We start from the raw sequence: 20,964 nt of genomic DNA on the forward strand, positions 1-20,964 counted from the left end.
TCTCAATTTTTGTATTATCTTTGTTTTAGTCTCTTCCCACATATCTTTAGCTGCCACACCAGGATAATTTTGAATCCATACTCCTAAATACTTCATTACCCGCGGTGGTGGTGCTGCGGTAAGGTTGTAGCCTCACAGTAAGATGCTGTCCGGTTCGATTCTCAGCTAGAGCGTCTTCTGCGTGGAGACATTCTGCGTGGAGACATGCGTGAATGGGCATACCTTCGTTGAAGGTTGTGCGTCAGGCCTGGTAAGCCGGTACGTAAAAATTAACTGCCAATCATTAGCAGACCGGAGTTCCGCTGTGGCGACCCCTAACCGGGAAAAGCCGAAAGACACAAGACTCCTAAATACTTCATTATATCATGTCCCCCTAAATATCAATATTGCTGAACCAGTTCGTGCATGGGTACATAATTTACTGATATGACCTTTGTTTTACCTTCATTAAGATATGAAACTGTGGCAAAATGTTCCACAACACTGTAATGTCTCTTTCTGGTTTTGTCAGGTAGAAAACATCTGCAAGTAGAACCAGCTTTTCTTGACTGCCATGCCATTTATATCCTTGAATTTCTGAGTCCCTTATTTTCTTTGCCAATGATTCTAAATATAATGCAAATAACAAAGATGAAAGAGGACACCCCTGCCTGGTTCCTCTGTTCAAGCAGAAATTATCAGAGTGGACCCCGAACACTTTTTCAGCTCTGATCCCTCATATGTCCTCCTAATCAACCTTATATTTTTTTCAGGAAATGCAAATGCTTCCATTGCCCTGCTCATAAAGTTGCAGCTTACTCTGTCAAATGCTTTCTCTGCATCAAGACCCACCAACAACAATGGTATTTTCTTACATTCTGCTTCCCTCTGGATCATCAGTGTTCTGCTAATGTTGTCAAATGTTTGCCTTCCCTCCACAAAACTACATTGATCCATATCTATCAATTTTGGCACTACTTTTGCCATTCTTTTAGTCATTATAGACATGAACACTTTATAGTCATGGTTTAGTATTGAAATGGGTGCGTATGAAGCTGGATCTGATGGATCTTTACCCTCTTTAAGTATTAGAGCTACCACTGCTTTCTTCCAGGATGTTAGTACTTCTCATCCTCTTAAAATAGTGTTAAACAAAACCTTCCAGATCTTTATTATTTTTTTCTCTCCTAGCTTCCAAACTTCCACAGGAATACCATCTTTTCCTGGGGACTTTCCTGTAGATTGTTAGAAGGAGAAGAAATTTCTAGTGTGGGTCATAAAAGGGTGCTTTCAAGTATTTAAACTGCTCCTTGTGCAAATGCATGTCTGAAAGCCCTTTTTTGTCGACATTGGAAGTGGTAGAATGTATCTAACCTGCGGCTTTTTTACTTGTGTCTTTAAGTTTGTGATTTACATGGCAAACTGTGGTTCTTTCAAGTCCTTTTACATAGTCAAGACCAATATGGAACTTAGGAAGATGGTCTGTGAACATCAGTATGCCATCAAAGTTAAGAACTTGGATAGTGCTTTGGGGAAGCATTTCACAGTTTGTCCCAGTTTTAAAAGGTTTTATTTTTCAGTTATTGATTCGGTCCTCACTGATTTTAATGGAGACAGAGAAGAGGAGTTACAGTATAGCAAATTAAAATGACAGGTTCTTTTTAATGCTTATAACCCTCTAGATTTAAATAGTAGCATTAACTACAAGTTAGTTTTAAAACAGAATTTTTATAAGTGTAAATGATCAATAAAATTGTTTTTGGATTCTTGGTAGAACTGTATTAGAAGAGTTAATCTTCTTTTGCCATCAAGTTCTCTGCAGCTCTCAAATGTATTAACCCTACTGGTTTTTACAAACTATATTGTATGTATTTTTACTTTGTAACCTTTATTTGCATTGTGTAACCTATATTGTATTATACTGTCCTTGGAGCTTTTCTCCCCGGGCCTCCACTGAAAATGGGCACTTCTTGGCCCAGTGGACTTCCCCGGTAATCAAACTGAAATAAATAAATAAATAAGTTTTAAGATTTATTTTTCTGTACAATTGCTTATTTCAAGTGTGTTTTACAGGAATTAGGAACAGTGTTTCTTTATTAGTTTTTGTTAGTCTTTATATGTACAAGAATTGTGGATTGGATATAGAAGTCATGTGATTAATTTATTGTTTAATCATTAAATTGATGAAGTCTGTTTGTTCTGATAAAGACTAACAAGTCAAAAGTGCTTGACCAGTGATTAAATTTGTATATTTTTTCCTCTTTTCACTGTCACCAGTGGTTTTCTGTTCAGTTTTCATTGTGTTCCACTTTTTTTTCTGAACCCTAGTGCTGATTTTCTTTAGATTGGTTATACATCACGATTTTTATCTCATCTTCTCCTAACCATTAGTAATTGAGACTCATCTGTCTCTAGCCTTGGCATATTTAATTCTTCCATAAACATTTCTATTTATATCTTTTCTTGATTTCCATATTTCTCAGCATTGTACAGACTTTCATAGAATTTCCGAAATATTTCTAATTCCTCTACAGGATCTCTTCTTACCTTCCTTGGTATAAGCTCCCTAAGCCTGGTGACAGTCCTTTCTACTTTCTGTTGCCTGAGTTGTTGTGCTAAAAGCTTTTTTGCTTTAGTGTTATTATCAAAAGACAGTTGGTTAACACCAATCTTTCTAAACTTGTGTATATTATTGAGGTAATCTTTTATTTTCTGCTTAGCATTCTGCAGTTGATACTCCTCTTGTTCTGTGAGATTCCCCCTATTCTGCGATACTTTAACATCTTTCAGTCCCTCTGAATAATTCTTGTTACTTCTTACCAATGGCTCTCTTTCTTTTATTTCCACCCTATTTTTAAAATCCATCCTAATTTTATCCCACTCCCTTGCTATATTTTCAGAAGTAATTTCTATCTTCTGATATAGCTCCTGAATAATATTCACTACCCATTCCTTAAATTCCTTTGTTGTCAACAGATAGGTGGGAAAGCACTAGTGTCTCATTTTTATTTCATTACCATGTGTTTTTATTTTAGTTATTATTGGTGCATGATCTGAAATAGTTATTGGGTACGTATCAAGACCTTCAATTAAATGCACATGTTCATGTGAAATGTGAATTCTATGTAGCCTAGCCCAGTTTTTATGTCTTGGGGAATAATATGTAAATTCACTCTGAACTCCTGTTACTGAAGTCACATCTTCCATACCAAATAGTTTCATAAATTTCTTTAAAAATCTACTCTCCTTTGTTATACTTTCCCTTCTGGGTCCCCCAGACACATCTTCAATGCTGCAAATCAAATTATAGTCCCCACCTATAAGAAATATTCCTTGCTGAAAACTGATTATTTCTCCCAGAATTTTCTTAAGCTCCATTATAGCAGTTTTAGGTGGAATATAAATACATGCCAGTAGCCCCTGAGCACTACAAATATGACATTATTATTTTTTTATCCTCTTCTATCACTTTTGGAGCTCCTCTTGTAATGAATATAAGTACCCTTTTCCTTTGTCCCAGATATTCCACTGAATAACCATCCTGAATATCTTTCTTTATCAAATTGGCATGCTCAGTTCTTTCCAACTGTGTCTCCTATAGCATAGTTATTTGCACTCTACATTTTTAATATAGTTCACTATTCTTTCTTTTTTTGTATTTATCTGTGAGACCATTGGCATTTAAAGAGACTACAGAAAACATCATTATATTAAAAAGTTACTATTCCCACCTTTTATGTATAAAAACGTTTTTGTTGAATGTCTAGTTCTAGTTTTTGTGTACATGCATACACTGTTTGGCAGGTTGAACTTTCATATAGTTGTTTCTTGTCATATCCATTTGAGCCTATGTCACATCTTACAACATTTTTTGTTTTATTGAAAGCCCTCAAACAAAACAAACAATCCCCCAATACCCCCTAAAACCTATTAATTTAATGCTAACACACAAAACTATGTATGTCTTCAAATATTGTTTTACCCTACTATTAGGAACAGATGTCCCAAACTGACCGCCACACTCACATACTTGAGTTAACCTAAAAAGAAACGTTATCCATGCTAAGACCATTGTCTAGCCTGTGCTTCTACTAAGTGCTAACTGGTTTTGTCTTATCTTTATAGCTCTTCCAGCTTGGAAAACTGTAGAATGCTTTCAGAGAACATTATCTCCTAGCCAGTTTTTCTTTTCTTTTAATTTCCCCCCAGCCAATCACTCTCCACCAGACTGTAACAGATTTCTGTTTAACATATTGAATCTATTGAAATGTGAGAACCAAATAGCCAATTTCTCATTATCAGATTGTCTCCATGGAGACATGAAAACCAGGCAGTCAATTTCTCTTTATCAGATTGCTTCCTTGATGACATGAGGGCCAGATACAGAATTGCTACTAAGCAGTGTATTTATTTGCTAGAAAAAAGCCTCATAATAATCAATATTCTTTTTTTCCTTTACTTGCTTTCTCTTAAAATGTGTTACTAAATTAAGTTAAGGTCCTTAATACAGTCATTCCCTCATGCAAGAAGGAGAAAATGCATGTCAATTTTTCTTTTATCATGCTCTTTTAACCAGGCTTTTGTTTACAATGCAGTGCTACATTTCTTAAAACTGAACAAGAAGAAAGAGAGAAGGGAGAAAGAAAGAGAAAAAAGACCAACAACACCTGTTTGGTTACACATGAACATAACTGAGAAAACTTAACTGTACAGCATGCAAAAAAATGTACACCACAAAAATATCACTATTAAGAAAAAATGTTTCATTTACTTACAGTTAACCTTCTTCCCTCTCTTCTCCTCTCCAAAGCATTTTTTTCTGAACATTAATGACATGTAGTAGGGCATATACTTTAGCATCCCCCACAAGTCCAACAGATTCTGAAAAAGTCCAATATTTACAGATTTTCTTGTTCTGTCACATTTTACAAATATAATTACAGCATTGTAGTCTCACATTAACTTACTGGTTTTATTACTTTTCATCTCCATCTCTCAAATCCTGTCTCTGCTTTATTTTCAAAATACTCTTGATTCTTCTAGTCAACTCTCATTCCCTCTCCAGCATTTTCCTTTGAAACATTGGAAAAGGTTTCACAGGTACAGTTTGACTCTCTCTCTCTCTCTCTCTCTCTCTCTCTCTGTGGTATTTATTACCAGAAGAACAAGGAGCAGAGTCTCCCTCTGTTTCACAGCTCACGTTTTGTTGGACAACCTTTTGTATACGTCCTTCTATTGCTGCTGTATCCATAACATGAGGGAGTCTGCCTCTGGTCAACTTGTATGTCCGGCCATTTTACAAAAGATAGTAACTACTGAGAGAAGGTATGTATGATGTCCTGCATCTCTCAGCAAATGTCTGCCATAAACAGACTGGTATAAAACGGACATCAGCACGCACCTACCTCAGAACATTTCTGCCGCCTGTGTGACTGCCAGCTCCGGTCATTGCTCACTTGCAGAAGTGACTTCATGCTGTCCATATTCAGATAAGTACCCCATAGGGGTATTTTATTTATTTATTTATTTATTTTTTGCTACTGTGTTTTGGGTTCATGTCAGGTAGAAAGGGCAAGTGTCGGTATGAAAGGCAAATTCCACATAAAGACTCACACAAGCTCTGCCTATTCTGTCTAGGCCAAAACCGCGACCACACCACTTGTGAAATCTGTCAGACCTTTGTCTCCAAAACCCTCAGAAGTGGTCTTGCCTCATTAAAGTTATATCTAGAGAACCAGCGCTTGAAACGTCTAATTAAAGATATGGACCCACCTTCAGGAACCTCGGAAGAGCTGCCCACAAAAAAGGCCAAAAAATCACGTCCTGATCAAATGACTGCACCCTGTATTCTGGACGTACCTCTCAAGGCCGGTGAAGGCCCAGAGTCCAAGTCGGAATCTGCGGATCATCCACTGAAAGGTACCCAGATGGAAGCCGTCGGCACATCCCAGAGGGAGTCACAGGCATCTGACTCGGGTACTGGGGGGGGGGGGCTAGGCTTATTATTTATGAGGACCCATGTGGGGTTTCCCAAGTTATAGTCTGAGAAGATGTTATGTCAGACATTGTGGTGTGCCGCCCAGCATTCGGCCCTTCATCCCTGCATTGCATCACAGACACATCCATGTCAGATGCCCACAAAAAGAAGTAAAAGACAAAGCATATTGTTCCTTATCAGATGTCTGTACCTTCCGATCAGGTGCCTGACTGGCAGGCCTTCACTTAAGGCCTACTTAATGCCTTCCTTGCATTACACCAGGCATCTGTTCCTGCCCAGGCTGCCTCAGCTTCTACCCCTACGGATAAACTAGTTACTGACTTATCCTCTGAAGAAGAGAATTCTTCAGGGGATGAACCCCTTACTTACACTTTTGAAATTGCCTCTCCCTCTAGAATATGCTTCTCTAGAGGAGGAGTCAAATGGTAAAGATTGCCCAGGGGAAGACATTACCTTTGGGGAAACTGTTGTGCAGATGAAGGACTTTTTTAAGTGGGACTGCATCCAGGTTACTGAGACTCAAAAGAGGTATTATGACCTCCTATAAATGGAGTCCCCTAACCCTTCTGCAGTCCCTTCTGTGCATTTTGCCTTTTTGGTTGCCTTTCTGACTGCCTCTAAAAATCCAGTCATAACCCCCTGCACCTAAGTGCCCAGACAGGTTTTATAAAGTCCCTGAAGATGAAAATTTCTCTCTAAGGCTCCTTCTGCAGACCCTTCTACCATTTTGGTGGCTGCAGATAAAACCTCCAAATTTCTCCCCTCTACCTCCCTCTTTCCGTCTGACAAGGAGAGCAGATTAATGGAACGCCTAGGCAAAAAAGTTTACACATCTGCCATTTTAGCAGTGAGAGCTATTAACTACCAGACGCACATGGCCAAATGCTCATTGGCCCTTCTTTCTGATACTATTAAGCGTTTGGGTGACCTCCCGGACTCCTCTGTCAAGGCAAAAGTCTAAAGTCTCTTAAATTCCTGCAGTCAAGTAACTAAAACCTCCATTAAGTGTAGTTAGAATGCAGTAGAGACTTCATCTAGAGCTGCAGCCTCAGGTTTTTTCATCAGGAGATATTCCTGGCTCAGGCTACAGCCTCTCCCCGATGACATTAAGTCAAAACTCATGGATGCTCCCTTGGACAACAAAGCTTTGTTTGCTTCAGCAGCTGCTGAACTCTTGAAGGCTCTTTAGGAGAAGGGTTAAGAGCTCCAGGAGCTGAGACACATTTTTGTTTCCCCAGTTCCCCACTTTCAGAGGAACTATCCAGCTGAAACTACATTTGTGAGAAGGCCTTCCAGACAAATGCCATCGAGAGGGAAACGGGATACCATGAAACAGGCCATCTGTAGGTCTGCTCCCTCTACCCCAGCTCAAAAACGGGCTTTTTAGGCCAAGCCTGGTAGTCTGTGACTACCAGCCCATAAATCCAGACACCCCTCTTTCCATGTCCTACCTGGTTTGGAAACATGTTACCCAGGACTCCTGGGTTCTCTCTGTTATAAAACTGGGATATTTCATGGTGTGGGAGACCAGATCCACTTTCAAAGGCATTCCTCTACCTCTTTGAGACCAAATTACTTCCTTTCCCCCAGTTCCGCAGGACCTTCTCTCTCAAGGCACAATTCAATAGGTACCTCCTCAATTAAGAAGAAAAGGATTCTACTCCAGGATGTTCATGGTCCTCAGGAAAGAAGACCCCTGGAGACCAGTCTTGGATTTGTCCCATCTCAACACCTTCCTCCAGTTCCCCTCCTTTCAGATGCTGACGCTTCCAGCTCTGCTTCCCCTAATCCTCCCTCAGGCCTTCTTGGTGTCCTTAGATATAAAAGACACCTACTTGCACATCCCAATCCATCCGCTTTTCAGGAAGTTCCTCAATTTTTCAGTGGATTCTGCACACTTTCAGTTCTGTGCTTTGCCATTTGGTCTCTGGCCCCAAGAGTTTTCACAAAGTGCTTAGCTCTAGTCATTGCCTTTGCCAGAACGCAGGGGATCCAGCTCTTCCCCTAATTGGATGATATCCCGGTCCAGGCCCCATCAACTCAATTGGTCTTACAACATCTAGACTTCACCATCTCCCTCTTGAGAGGTCTGAGGTTCACCATAAACCTTCAGAAATCCTTCCCTGATACCCTCACACGATCATGTGTTCTTAGGATGCAGGATCTTAACTGGACAAATGATGGCCTGTCTTCCTCCAGACAAAATTATGTCCCTTACTTCTTATTTCAAGGGGATACTCCTGCTCCAAGCCCTGTTGGCCAGAGAATTTCTCAGGCTTCTGGGATTCATGGCCTCCACCATCCCCATGGTTCCCCTAGCAAGGCTGCACATGAGTAAATTTCAATGGTACTTAAGGACAGCCTGGAGGCAACACCTGTACCCCCTGGAGTTCATGGTTGCCCTGCTGCCATGCCTTTCCAGGGAACTGAATTGGTGGATAGCTCAGATATCGGCCAACCCAGACCTGCCCCTATAACCCCTGTCCTCCAGTCAGGACCTGTATACAGATGCTTCAGACACAGGTTGGGGAGCGACCTTAGGAGTATGGAAAATGAGAAACACTTGGACCCTGAACAAACAGAGGGAGCACATCAGTATCAAGGAGATGAGAGCCTTGATATTGGCCCTCCAAGTCTTCAAGGATCGAATTCTGCCAGGAGTGCTGAGGCAGCACATAGACAATACCACTGTGCTGTGGTACATCAAAAAACAGGGGGGGACAAGATCCTACTTCCTGTGCAGATTGGCTCTGCAGACATGGGAAATCGCCTTAGAGAGACAAGTAAACCTTCTAGCCATCTACATACCTTATACAGAAAATATTATGGCAGATACTCTAAACAGGACCAGTACTCAATCCTATGAATGGATGCTAAACAGGGATGTGTTCTTGGATCTGGTCCATCGATGGGGTATACCGCAGGTGAATCTTTTTGCCTCCTCCATGAACAGACATCGCCCAATCTTCTGCTCCAGGATACCTTCTCCTACAGCATGGAGGGTGGATACTCTTTCATTCCCTGGAAGGGGATGTTCAATTATACATTACCCCTGTTCCCACTCATACAAAAAGTTCTGCTGAAGATTCAGAGAGAACAACCCTCTATTGGCCAAGGCAGCATTGGTTTCCCCCTATTACATCATCTAGCCAAGGCCAATCACCACAAGTTACCCCACCAGATGGACCTGCTCACACCGGAGAAGGGAACTCTCATACATCCCCAACTATCCACCCTGAACTTTACATTGTGGGTGATAGGGCGTTAATTCCCTTAAGACACCTTTATGCAGAGGACATGCTTCAGGTTCTGTAAGAGGCCAAAAAATCCTATCTACCCAAGTGGAAGAGGTTTTCTGTCTGGTGTCTAAAACAAAATATCCAACCACTAACAGTAGAACCTCCAGTGGTTTTGTCTTACCTGTGTGAACTGATGAACTCTGGATTGTCTTATTCTTCCAATAAGGCACACTTGTCTGCCATCTCAGCATGTCATCCTCTCATCCCCCCTCTACCTTCTAGACTAAAAGTGAAGCTATTTCTGAAGGGAGTACTACACCTTAGACCTCCATTCCACCCCCTTGGGATCTAAATTTTGTTGTAGAAAAGTTAACCCTACTATCTTTTGAGGTTCATAGGTTCATAGATTAGTACTAGGCTATCTGCCCTTGTGGGGCCATTTTAAGCATAGCTACATTTGCCATCCCAAAGGTAAGATTCAAACCCTTGTACCTTGTGTCTATGAGGTAAACACTTTACCTATTATGCTATATCCCAATCCCTTGAGCCAGCCAAGGACTGTTCTCTCCAGCACTGTGCTTGGAAAACTATCTTCTTGGTGGCCATTACTTCAGCCAGAAGGGTTTCTGAACTGCAAGCCCTCATGGCCTCTCACCCTTTTACAGTTTTCCACAAGGACAGGGTTTGTCTACGTACTAACCCATCCTTCATGCCCAAAGTTGTTAGTGAACTTTCCCTGAATCAGGCCATCAACCTTCCTGCCTTCTTCTCTTCATCTCAAACCCCTGCTGAAAGGATCCTCCACTCCTTGGATGTACATAGACAACTCAGATACTATTTGTCCAAGACCAAATCCATCTGTAAATCAGACAGGCAGTTTGTCTCTTTCCACCCAAAAGGCCTGGGACATCCTTTTTCCAAGTAAACCATCTCCTCATGGATCTGTAAAACTATCTCCTTTTGCTACACAGCCCATGGCAAAAGGCTTCCCTTCCCAGTAAAGGCACATTCCACTTGGGCAATGTCCTCCTCTTGTGCCTTCTTTAAGGGTTTGGATACAGCTGTCATTTTAGAAGCAGCTACATTGTCATCTGTCCATACCTTCACCAAACACTATAAGTAGACATCATTTCTAGGTCCAGAGCAGGATTTGCCAGACCCATCCTTCATTTCTTTGTGGAAAATGTCTCTGATCCTCCACCCAATTCTTACAAGCCTGAGCTTTTGCACACTCCCTCATGTTATGGATACAGCAGCATATGGATAGAAGGACATAGTATAGTTGTGTAAAATCTTACCATAACTTTAGATGTCCTTCTCTTCTATATGCTGCTGTATAGCTTCCAACCCTGCATTCCCCTTTACACTTGCCTGACTCCTGAGTATCCACTCTGTAGTTGCTGGTTCCGGCAGCATTCAGTTCTGAGGCAGCTGTATGCTGATGTCCGTTTTATACCCGATGTCTGTTTATGGTCGACGTTCCCTGAGAGACGCAGGCCACCACTTGTACCTTCACAGTAGCAACTATCTTTTGTAAAATGGCTGGATGTATGAGTCGACCAAAGGCAAACTCCCTCACGTTATGGATACAGCAGCCTATAGAGGAGGAGGGCATCTAAAGTTATGGCAAGATTTTACACTATACTTTCTTCCTCAGCATGTACTTTATCAAAAAATTATTTCATCCCTCCATGGAAGAATACCTTGAAGACAACTGAGTGTAGTAGTTTGAATCTCACACCTGCATCTCCATATTCCTTGAAAAGTGGAATGCATTTACTCCTGTTCTGCCTGGTGTACAATGAGTAATGATTCTCCACAAACACACTGCTGTCTCCCACTCTTAGTATTTTGTCCTTCTACCACACTTTTGTCAGAATCAACTCCTTCTGCTGGTAGGATTGCTTCTTTACAATTAAAGGTCTAGGTTGCTTTCTCATAGCCAGGTTTGGAGCATACATATGATTTGTCCTTTCAACTAACAACTCCTGCTGTGGAATACCAGTCCAGTTGCTTATTTGTGCTTTCATAAAATGAATGCAGTCTGTTCCTTAAGCTTCTCGGCTTTAGCTGAAAGTCTCAGGTTTTCCCTAATTGATCTGTCCTCAAATTCTGTTATTTTTTTGAAACACTTCTTCCTGAGTAGTCTCATATTCAGCCAGCCTTTTCTTCATTTCTTTTTGCAGCTTTATCACCTCATCTGAATATCTGTTTAAAGCTTCTTCTATTTTTTTCTGCCTTTTGTTGTTTGTGTTGATATACTCCATCAGTGTTTCATTTATTTTAACCAGGTCTGTGTGCAGTTCTGTAGGTTACTGTAAATCATGTCTGGAGGCTGTGTTGCTTTTTGATGAACAGCTGCAGAACATTCCCCAGTCAGTGTTTCTTCCTCACTTTTTGTATCTGATTTTTTTCCAGATGCTTTATATTTCTTTTTTCCTGGGATCCAGGCAGTGCACTTACTAGGCACCTACTGAAATTTACCCATAAACCCAAAGGTCTACTGGCCTTCTCTGCTGAGTTTCTGTTCCCACACTGGCTGAGCTACAGTTAAGCTGTTACTCAGTGTGCAGCCATCTTGGAAGTCCTGTTACAAATAGTTTTTAGCCTAGATTAGAAAGGCCGAAGCTTCCCTTCAGGTTGGCCATGAAGAGCACCACCACTTGTGTTACGTGGAATTGACTTGGCTGTTCTTGATGGAATGGTTTTGGTTAGAGTAGGAACTTGGGTGTGACAAAGAGACAGCACCCCTGGGCATAAATTGTCAAGGGGCATGATCAGTAGATGATGATGTGGGAGTGCAGTATCAGCAGTGGTAAATGAATGTCAGTACTGCTTTTGTTGTTCAGCTTAACGTGAGGTGAATGTTTGTGGTCAAAGCTGTAGCAAGGTGTTTATTAAAGTTTGTTACCGATTTAGGAAGCTGCTTGCTACAGTTGCAAGAGTACAGAAGAACAGCTTTGAATTTTTTTTTTTTTAGTTGAGGGGACACCCGCTGTGAGATCTGAACAGTACACCAAGATGGAGATGAATCCCTGAAACTAGTTGTCTTCAGTGGTGCTTCACATGGAAACCTACATGATGGTGCTACTCAAGGAGATGTTTGATTATCTTGATGGGAGGACAACGACTATTGTCATTCCTTTACTAACAGTCAAAAAAGTGTTGAAATTTATGCAGAACTTTTACAAGAGAAACTGTTGCCATGTCAGCTTTAATCAATAATTCAGTTTTTATAACTATTCTGTATTCTGAAGTTGTAGTTGGTAATGAAAGCCATGGCACCCCTAGAATAATGTGTACTACTAAAAACAAGTATTTAGTTGAGGCAATTAATTCTACAAACCCTGCCACAAAAGAAGCTTCATCTGGAAATCAGTGAAATAAAAGAACTCATCAAAATCCAGAGAACTCTCACTGTCCTTTAGTCATTTACAGAAAAGCAGCTGACAGATCATCTTAATAAGAAGGGTCTTTGGGTTCTAAAGGTGCTTGGTGAAGGAACTAATCTCTGTGCAAATAATAACCATTTTTTTAAGAAATGGGGGAGATTGTTAGGTCTGCAGTTACTTCTTTTTTTGTGGGGGACTTGTACAGCTGTATTTGTCTTATGAGAAACTTATTGCAGTGCCAGCTTTGCGCTTACTTTTTGACAGTTTGTTGTAGCATGTGACAAGTGTGTGCGCTTTTGCATCAGTTTAGGCTGTGAACTTTGTGCATGTCTGTAGTGTTGTCTGTGTAACTTATGTGTCCAAAAGAGTAATTTTCTTGTGTCTTGAAGACTTGTGCAACTTGTACATTCGGTCTTTTTCTGATACTTCCAATGCACAGAGTCACACACACATACACATACACCCACATAGAATACTCACTGTCCTTTCAGTGCAACCTGAGCTGCAAACTTGCAGCATAATACATTGACTTCCCTGATTAAGGGGAAGATATGGCTGGGTAAACTACTGTCTCTTGCTCACCATTTTTGTCCTCTGGTAGACAGATTACAGATAGTTAACCTAACCTTGGTTCTGTTACTCAGTAAAAGTGGGTTTTCCTGGTTCAGGCAGGGTATAACTAGATATTTTAGAAATTTAATGAACAGGATATGACATTATCTTGCTAAGGTCAGCAGCTATGTCTAATTGGGGGAAACTTGATAGTTGGCCGGTGAGAGACAACTCTCCTTAAAAAAATACTTCTGTCCTAAATTGTTTCATTTGTTAACTTTTCCTAGTGTGTAAAAATGCAGCTATTGCTTGATTACTTTGTTTCTTTTTCAGAGAAGTATATCTGAAAACTCATTGGTAGCAATGGATTTTTCTGGGCGTACAGGACGAGTTATAGAAAACCCTGAAGAAGCACACACTGCAGCCATGGAAGAGGGGAATGCTTGGAGGGTATGTAAATATTTTATTCTTGTTGATTCAGATGAAATAAGTAAAAGAAGATAAATGAATATATGCATGAATGTTGCTGCACAGCTGTCCTTGTTCCTGGGACTTCCCTTTGTTCACAGAAATGCCAACATAGTTGCCTGGGTATAAAGTAAAGGTTGCAATATTCCTTGTTTGCTTCCTGACAGGTGCTGTGTCCCTTTAAGTCATAACACAGGCATCTAGAAAACACTATACTTTAGCTTCTTTTCTGTTGTATTCTTAATATCATTTCATTTCAGTGCACTTGAGTCAGAAGACCAATCACTCTTTTTTAACTCTGTTACCTTAGATGGGCCCATAGCCCAAGAGTATAAGTCAGCAGAGGCACTCAAGTAGAACCTTGAATAAGGAGATGTTGGAAAAGGGGTGATTGCCTGAAGGTTAGCAGCATTAAATGGGGCTACCTCAAGACAAGAGACTGGCAGTGCTATGGGAGGTCCCCTCCCTATTACCTGTACTATTCCCTCTTCAGCTACCACTCCTGTCTCCCACATTCACCCGAATTTCCTTGAATCCTTGGGTTGATCTACAGGCTGTTACTTTCTTCCATAGGATTTTTCAAGCTCTTAACCTTTTCAGAAATGTACTTCTTTAACTCAGACTTGAATGTTCTCCATCCATTGTTGCCTGAGGGCTGTTATTCCCCCAGTGCCCTTTCTTCTTAGTTCTGTTTAGCCCAATTTTAACAGTTCTAAAAGGATATGCCCTTGCCTCCTCCTCCCTTCCTGTTGTTCTTATTTTATGTGGTCAGATGCTTCAGCTGTTTCTTCATGTCTCAACCATTTCTGTGGTCTACTTTTCCATTTGTGGGATGTTCACATTTTTTGTAAGGCTTTATGGGGTCTATTTCTATCTACTGTAGAGTAATTACATTCTTTCCTCTTACACGGATGGAATGGCAAGGTGTATCTGTAAATATTGGCCTTCAGGTGGGCTCGCTCATCCAATATTACATGACTCAGTTTTGATATAATTAAGTGCACAGAGCTTCTATCTTCTTACACATTCCTAGGTCTTGCTCCCCAAGTCTGTGTTTTATCCAGAAATTTATAACATTCCTTCTCATATAGTGGAAATTTCGGGTCTATATTAGATCAGTGAAGGCTTAAAAAAGCGAATGCTGATTGATTGAACTTATGTAAGCGAAAGCTTACAATCTCGAACTGTCAGAACAGCGATTTTTTTTTCCTAGGGAAAAAATTTGCTGATCCAAAACACATACACACAACACAAGCACACCAAACAAACAGCAATCCACACACATACACCTAAAATTTGACACCTAACCCTACACTAAACCATATACACACCACTAACTATCCACTTACCTTAACCCTAACTCTAAGGACTGTCACTATCGCACACTCACCTCACCTGCTCCCTAACCCTAACTCACCTAACCCGCCCTAACCCTCACATCCACACAATCGCACACATACCTAACCCGTGCCTAACCCTAACTCACCTAACCCGCCCTAACCCTCACATCCACACAATCGCACACATACCTAACCCGTGCCCTAACCCTAACTCACCTAACCCGCCCTAACCCTCACATCCACACAATCGCACACATACCTAACCCGTGCCTAACCCTAACTCACCTAACCGCCTAACCCTCACATCCACACAATCGCACACATACCTAACCCGTGCCCTAACCCTAACTCACCTAACCCGCCCTAACCCTCACATCCACACAATCGCACACATACCTAACCCGTGCCCTAACCCTAACTCACCTAACCCGCCCTAACCCTCACATCCACACAATCGCACACATACCTAACCCGTGCCCTAACCCTAACTCACCTAACCCGCCCTAACACTCACATCCACACAATCGCACACTTACCTGAACCCGACCCGTAACTTTCCACCACAGCACTTAAAATACCGAAGCAACAGAAACAGACAACCAAATTCTTTCCCTAGGAAAAAATTTGGGTTTCTGTTGCTTCGATATTTTAATCTTTCACTCACATAAGTTTGATCAACCAGCGTTCGCTGATCTAATATAGACCCAAAATTTCTACTACTTTACATTAAAGCCTAGCTGCTGTCTGTCTGCATAGCTTACTGAATGCTTGTATCCTTGTTCATCCCAGTTTTAGTTTGTCACCTGAGAGTCCTGCAGTCCACCTTCTTAACTGTAGAAAGTACAGAAATTGCTAAAACAGCACATCCCCAGTATCAAATCTTAAAACAAACACCTTGCTACTTGGCTTCTTACTAGAGAACTGCCAGATAATTGCTAGTGTTTGTACTGTCTACTCTCTGTTTTTTGTCTAATTTACCATACTGTTCCCATGACATTCATTTTCATCAGCTTGCTGTTTGCCATGACATTAAATGTCTTGCTGAAGTACAGTTATAGTACCGATTCCTCTTGTCCTCCTTATTTTCTGACAGCTTGTGTATAAATTCAATAGGAAGAAGGAAATAGAGATACAGAGGAAAAAGAAGACGCTGAGCCAAGATGTTGTTTCTCTGGCTCACTCCAAGTGTGAATCCCCACAGTTCATCTTGGTCTGATTCTGTAGACAGCAGGGTTGCAAGATGAGGAAGTGCCACTTCTTTATCGTAGCTCAGCTGGGAAATGTAACTATTCTTTTAGAGATCATGACAAGCGTGACTTCATTGCCATTGATTCCCTATATATTCCTTGATATTTTAAAGTAAGCATGAGTGTCTTCCTTGATCTTTGCTTCAGAGACTCCAGATAGGGCTGTCCCACCAGCTGGCATTTGCATGCTTCTTGAGTTGACACTCCACTTGACTTTAGCTGTAGGCCCCCTTAGCTTCCACAGACATAGCATGAATTAGCACCACATCTGAGACTATACTTTGGCCTGCTTTTCCTCCAGTTGAGTGTCCATATATGGAAGTGAACCTTACTTAAAGGTGACTTGAACCCTGTTTTCACATGTTTGTTTGTTTATTTTTTTGCAGTTGACTCTGAAGTAAGTTTTCAACTGTTAGATGAGTTCTCCCCACCTGTGTTTGTAAATATTTCTCCCCTGTCATCATTGAATGGTTCCTTGCCACTCCTTATCCACTTGTTCTGTCAAACTCTCCTTGTTGCCCCCATACTAATTCTGACCCATGTTTGGGGCTAGTAAGTACCTGGGGCATAGTCATATTGCTGCTGAGGAGCATTTTATTGTGTAATTATATAACCCACACATGCTCATGCCGTCCAAGGGGATGGTGGTCTGTGGGATCGTGGGGTATCATCCACACCTCCGCATGCAACTCTTGCAGACAGTACTCCTGGTGCATCCTTGGCCTGCACCATAGACTAACCCCAGAAGTGAGCTTCTCCAAAAGATGGGCATGCCACTCTTCCCCTCTCTGCACCGTCAAAAGCCTGAGTCATTAAATGAACTTCTGTTTCTTTGGCTGTAGCTGGGGCTTCTGTCCTGTGTGCCACTGGTGCAAGTGTATTGAGTAGCACCTTACTTGCTACCTGAGTAGTCTTCTGTTCGTTGTAGGTTACATATTGGACTGGGCCTTTAGATAGATCGTGTTCTTTCAGTCCAGCAGGATTTCTTTTTGTAGGGGAATAAGAACCTAAAATGGTAGTTATTTCTTGCCTACGTCCACCTGATTCACCCCTGTCTGTGCTTTCTGATCATGAATTGTGACTGGCAACTCACTGGCCTCATACAATCTGCTATCATATCTTTGTTGACTCTGTGGATGGTTGCCCCGAACTGTGCTCTGTCTTCAGTCAGATGACTTGTCTCTGGCACAGGGCATCCATTGCTGCATTTTTATATTACTCCACTTCAGTGTATGCTTCCTCTTCTATGTTAACCTTCGACCATAACAAGCATTATGTTTTTTTTCTTTGTAATGATTATTCTCTGTGCTTGGTGTAAGTATTTCTTTCAACTTCTACCTCAAAAGTTATAGACACAGCAAAAAAAAAAAAAAAAATAGGGAAAAGGCCCCACTTCTTAAATGGTACAATTAATGTAGAAAAACTTAATGTGATTTCCAGTTTTAAGAGGCATGGAACAAATGTCTGAGAAAAAAAATTAAGGGTGTCCCTCACGTGTCTAGACTGAGCCATATATTAATGTCGAAACTGAAAATCTAAGGGACACATTCCAAAAGAGTTGATCTCAGTGCAAGTCTACCCTGATTCAGAAAGACTTGCTCTCAGTGTAAGTGACTTACTTCAGTGTAAGGCCAATCTATAAACAGGTTTGCACAGGAGGCTAGATTCCAAAATACCTGCTGTCAGCCAGCTCTCAGTGTAAGTGGTCACTTACACTGAGAGCAAGCTTTTAGGAATTGGGCCCTAAGTCTTGTTTGAGCTTCCAGAGAATACTTATTTTACCAAGTCCCTTGACAGTTGATTTATTTTTGGGCAGTCTGTGGTATATATAATATTATTTGCCAAAACCATAACTCAGTGGTATCAGTCTTCTGCCACATTTTTTCGCAGTGCAACTTTCCTGTCCATCTAATGTTATTGAAAATGTATCTAATGCCATTTTTTAAACTGGCCTGCAAAACTTGAACAGTTTTCTCAGAGTTTTGAAACATTCAGTTGTATGTGTAAATAAGGACGGTATGATGCCAGTGTTTATGGGACTTTGCTCTCTATGGACTAAGATGGTGATTTTGGGGCTTTTTTTTTTTTTTGTCAAGTGAGCTTACTAGAGTTTTGACTGAGTGGATCAGTCAGTTGTCAGGTATCCAGTTTCACTTGTCATTTTTCTTTTTTAGATTCAGACTGTGACGTGACACGCACCTTTCTTTGATAACAGGAGTGGATCCTTGTCTTCATCATTATCTCTGGTCCTCCATCAGTGGGCCTTATCTTTTGGGGGTACCCTTTCCTTTGTACTTCATACCAGGACTTATCAATAGCTGACTTATCCCACTACCATAGCAGTATTTTTCTGGTTGGTCTGTGCCACTGTCCCCTCTTCCCTTCTGCTCTTGGTCCTTTTTTGTTTTACTCATTGTGGTGTCTTTATGATAACATTACGAGTGACCTTAAGGACCCTCCATTACTTGGTAGCATTTTTCAGCAGTTAATTTTGTTGTTCTTAGCATCCTACCAGAATTCAAATGCTTATGTTCCCTTCAGTGCCTTTCAAGCTAAGGTTCATGCTTCCTTATAGGTTCATAGGTTCATAGGTTCATACTAGGCTATCTGCCCAAGGGCATTTATAAGCCTAGCCCATAGTTATTTGGCTTTCGCCACCCCTTTAGTTTGAATAAAACTATGCCTATTATTTTGCTGTGCCTCTGTCAAGCAGCGACACTGAAGTAATCCCTGGGGTATATCTGCGATCCCCCATCCATTGGTCAAGATTCCTCTTGAACAAGGCCAGCGAGGTGCTCTGCCTCACATGTACCGGGATTTTGTTCCACAGCATAGGGAGTCTCTGGGTGATGAATCTGTCCCTCCAGCATGTTCTATTAATAACCGTGTCAAGGTTTAAGTCTCCCGCCCTTGTGGTTCTGAGGGATCTAGATTTTTTGAGGTGAAGCATATTCATCAAATCAGGGTTTGACATGGCCTTATATGTCAGGCACAGGTCACCTCTGAGCAAGCGGTATGAGACTGAATAGAGCTGGAGTTCTTTCAGTCGGGCAGCATAAGACATATTTTTGAGACCCTTTATCCTTTTGGTGAGGAACTTTTGGGGCCTTTCCAGCTGCTGCAGGTGTCTGGTCAGATACATTCCGAATGGGGCATTGTACTCAATCATAGGTCTAATGAGTAATGAGTACAGGGGGGGCGATGACCTCCCTTGATCTAGATGTGAATCCCTTCATGATCAGGTGGGCAATGTAGAAGGTTTTCCTAACTACTTTAGCAACATGAGTGTCAAGCGAAGGCTACTGTCAACCTGGGTCCCCAGATCCCTGATGACTTCTTCTGTGCTCAGTGGATTGCCACCTATATGGTAGCTAGGGGTAACCTTGTTTTTCCCGAAGGGTATGACTATGCATTTCTTGGCATTTAACTTTAGGCCATGGCTCTGGCACCAGTTATCCGTTTCTGTGAGGCCCTTCTGAAGGATATCTGTGTCAGATGTGTTTTGACTATGGCCCAGTTTGCAGTCATCTGCAAACTTTGTCAGCCATAACCCTCCTGTGTTTGCTTGTACTTCAGAAAAGTAGATGCCGAACAAGAGTGGACCCAGGACTGAGCCCTGTGGGACACCACTTGTGACAGGCTTTGAGTCTGACATGGCTCCAGCAACTCTGACCCTGTGGGTTCTGTCACTTAGCCAGTTTGCAACCCATCTTGTGATGTATGGGTTTACATTCAAGCTGATGAGTTTTTGATGATACCTGAGTGGGGTATTGTGTCGAAGGCCTTTGCCAGGTCAAGGTAGGCTGTATGGACTGCCTTTCCTCATCAATGGCCTTGGTGACTGTCTCGAAAAAGTCAACCAAGTTTAAAAGGCATGATCTGCCTTTGACAAAGCCAAACTGGGTTGGATCCAAAGTCTGCAAGTTCCCTATGTCTTTATTTATGAGTTCCATTATGATCCTCTCCATGGCTTTGCAGATAAGGCTTGTCAAGCTAATGGGACGGTAATTTCCAGGGTCGGTGGAGGCACCGCCCTTGTGAAGTGGGACCACAGTCGCTGTGCGCCACTCCTTGGGTACGTATCCTGAGGTGAGGCTAAGATTAAACAGCTGTCCTAACTGCGGGTTTAATTCCTCATTGAGTTCATGGAGCACACAGCTGGGGACACCATCCGATCCCATGGATGCTGTGTTTTTTGCTTTGGAGAGAGCAGTTCTCACCTGGGCGTTGGAGATGTTTGGGGGGCTACAATCCTCTGGTATATATATCTCCTTTTGGGGGGGAGGGGGGGGAGAAGTTTGCACTGAACCTGTCAGCCAGTATGTTGGCAATGTGTGTAGGTTCAATAATCTTCACATCATTTTGAACTAATTCTGAGCATATCTGGGAGTTTCCTCCTAGGTTTCTAACATAGCTAAAGAAGGCCTTATGATTGTCTTTTGAATCCTTGGCGATTTTTCTCTCAAAATTTGCCTTGGATGATTTTATGAGAGCTCTTAGTTTTTTACTTATAATGATCAAGGGTGTCTTACCTTTCAAGGATTTTGCTCTATCTTGTAGTAGCTTCCTCCTTTTGTTGTAGAGCTTGTTTATGGCTGGGGTCCACCAGACTGGACGCTTGCCTTTGGTACAAAGAGTCTTAGTTTTGTTTGGGATTGCCTGATCCATGCAGTCCTGTAGGTGCTGGTAGAAGGCATTTGTAAGTGATTCAGCGGTTTGAGTAATGTTTACCACTGGCTCAGGGGCCTT

General features: G+C 41.6%; 1 protein-coding gene across 5 annotated transcripts in view; it reads left to right on the forward strand.

Annotated features, from left to right (window-relative positions):
- The window catches only part of GRB10 (growth factor receptor bound protein 10), a 2,734,830-nt gene that overhangs the window by 2,632,552 nt on the left and 81,314 nt on the right, over nt 1-20,964 (forward strand). For all 5 annotated transcript variants that reach the window (XM_044064795.1, XM_044064794.1, XM_044064798.1 and 2 more), the window contains one exon: nt 13,494-13,610. In XM_044064795.1, coding sequence (XP_043920730.1) covers nt 13,494-13,610 — 117 coding nt within the window. The remainder of the gene's footprint in view (nt 1-13,493; nt 13,611-20,964) is intronic.

Source organism: Protopterus annectens, chromosome 3.part0, assembly GCF_019279795.1.
Source record: "Protopterus annectens isolate FY-2018-M chromosome 3.part0, PAN1.0, whole genome shotgun sequence".
NCBI lineage: Eukaryota > Metazoa > Chordata > Ceratodontiformes > Protopteridae > Protopterus > Protopterus annectens.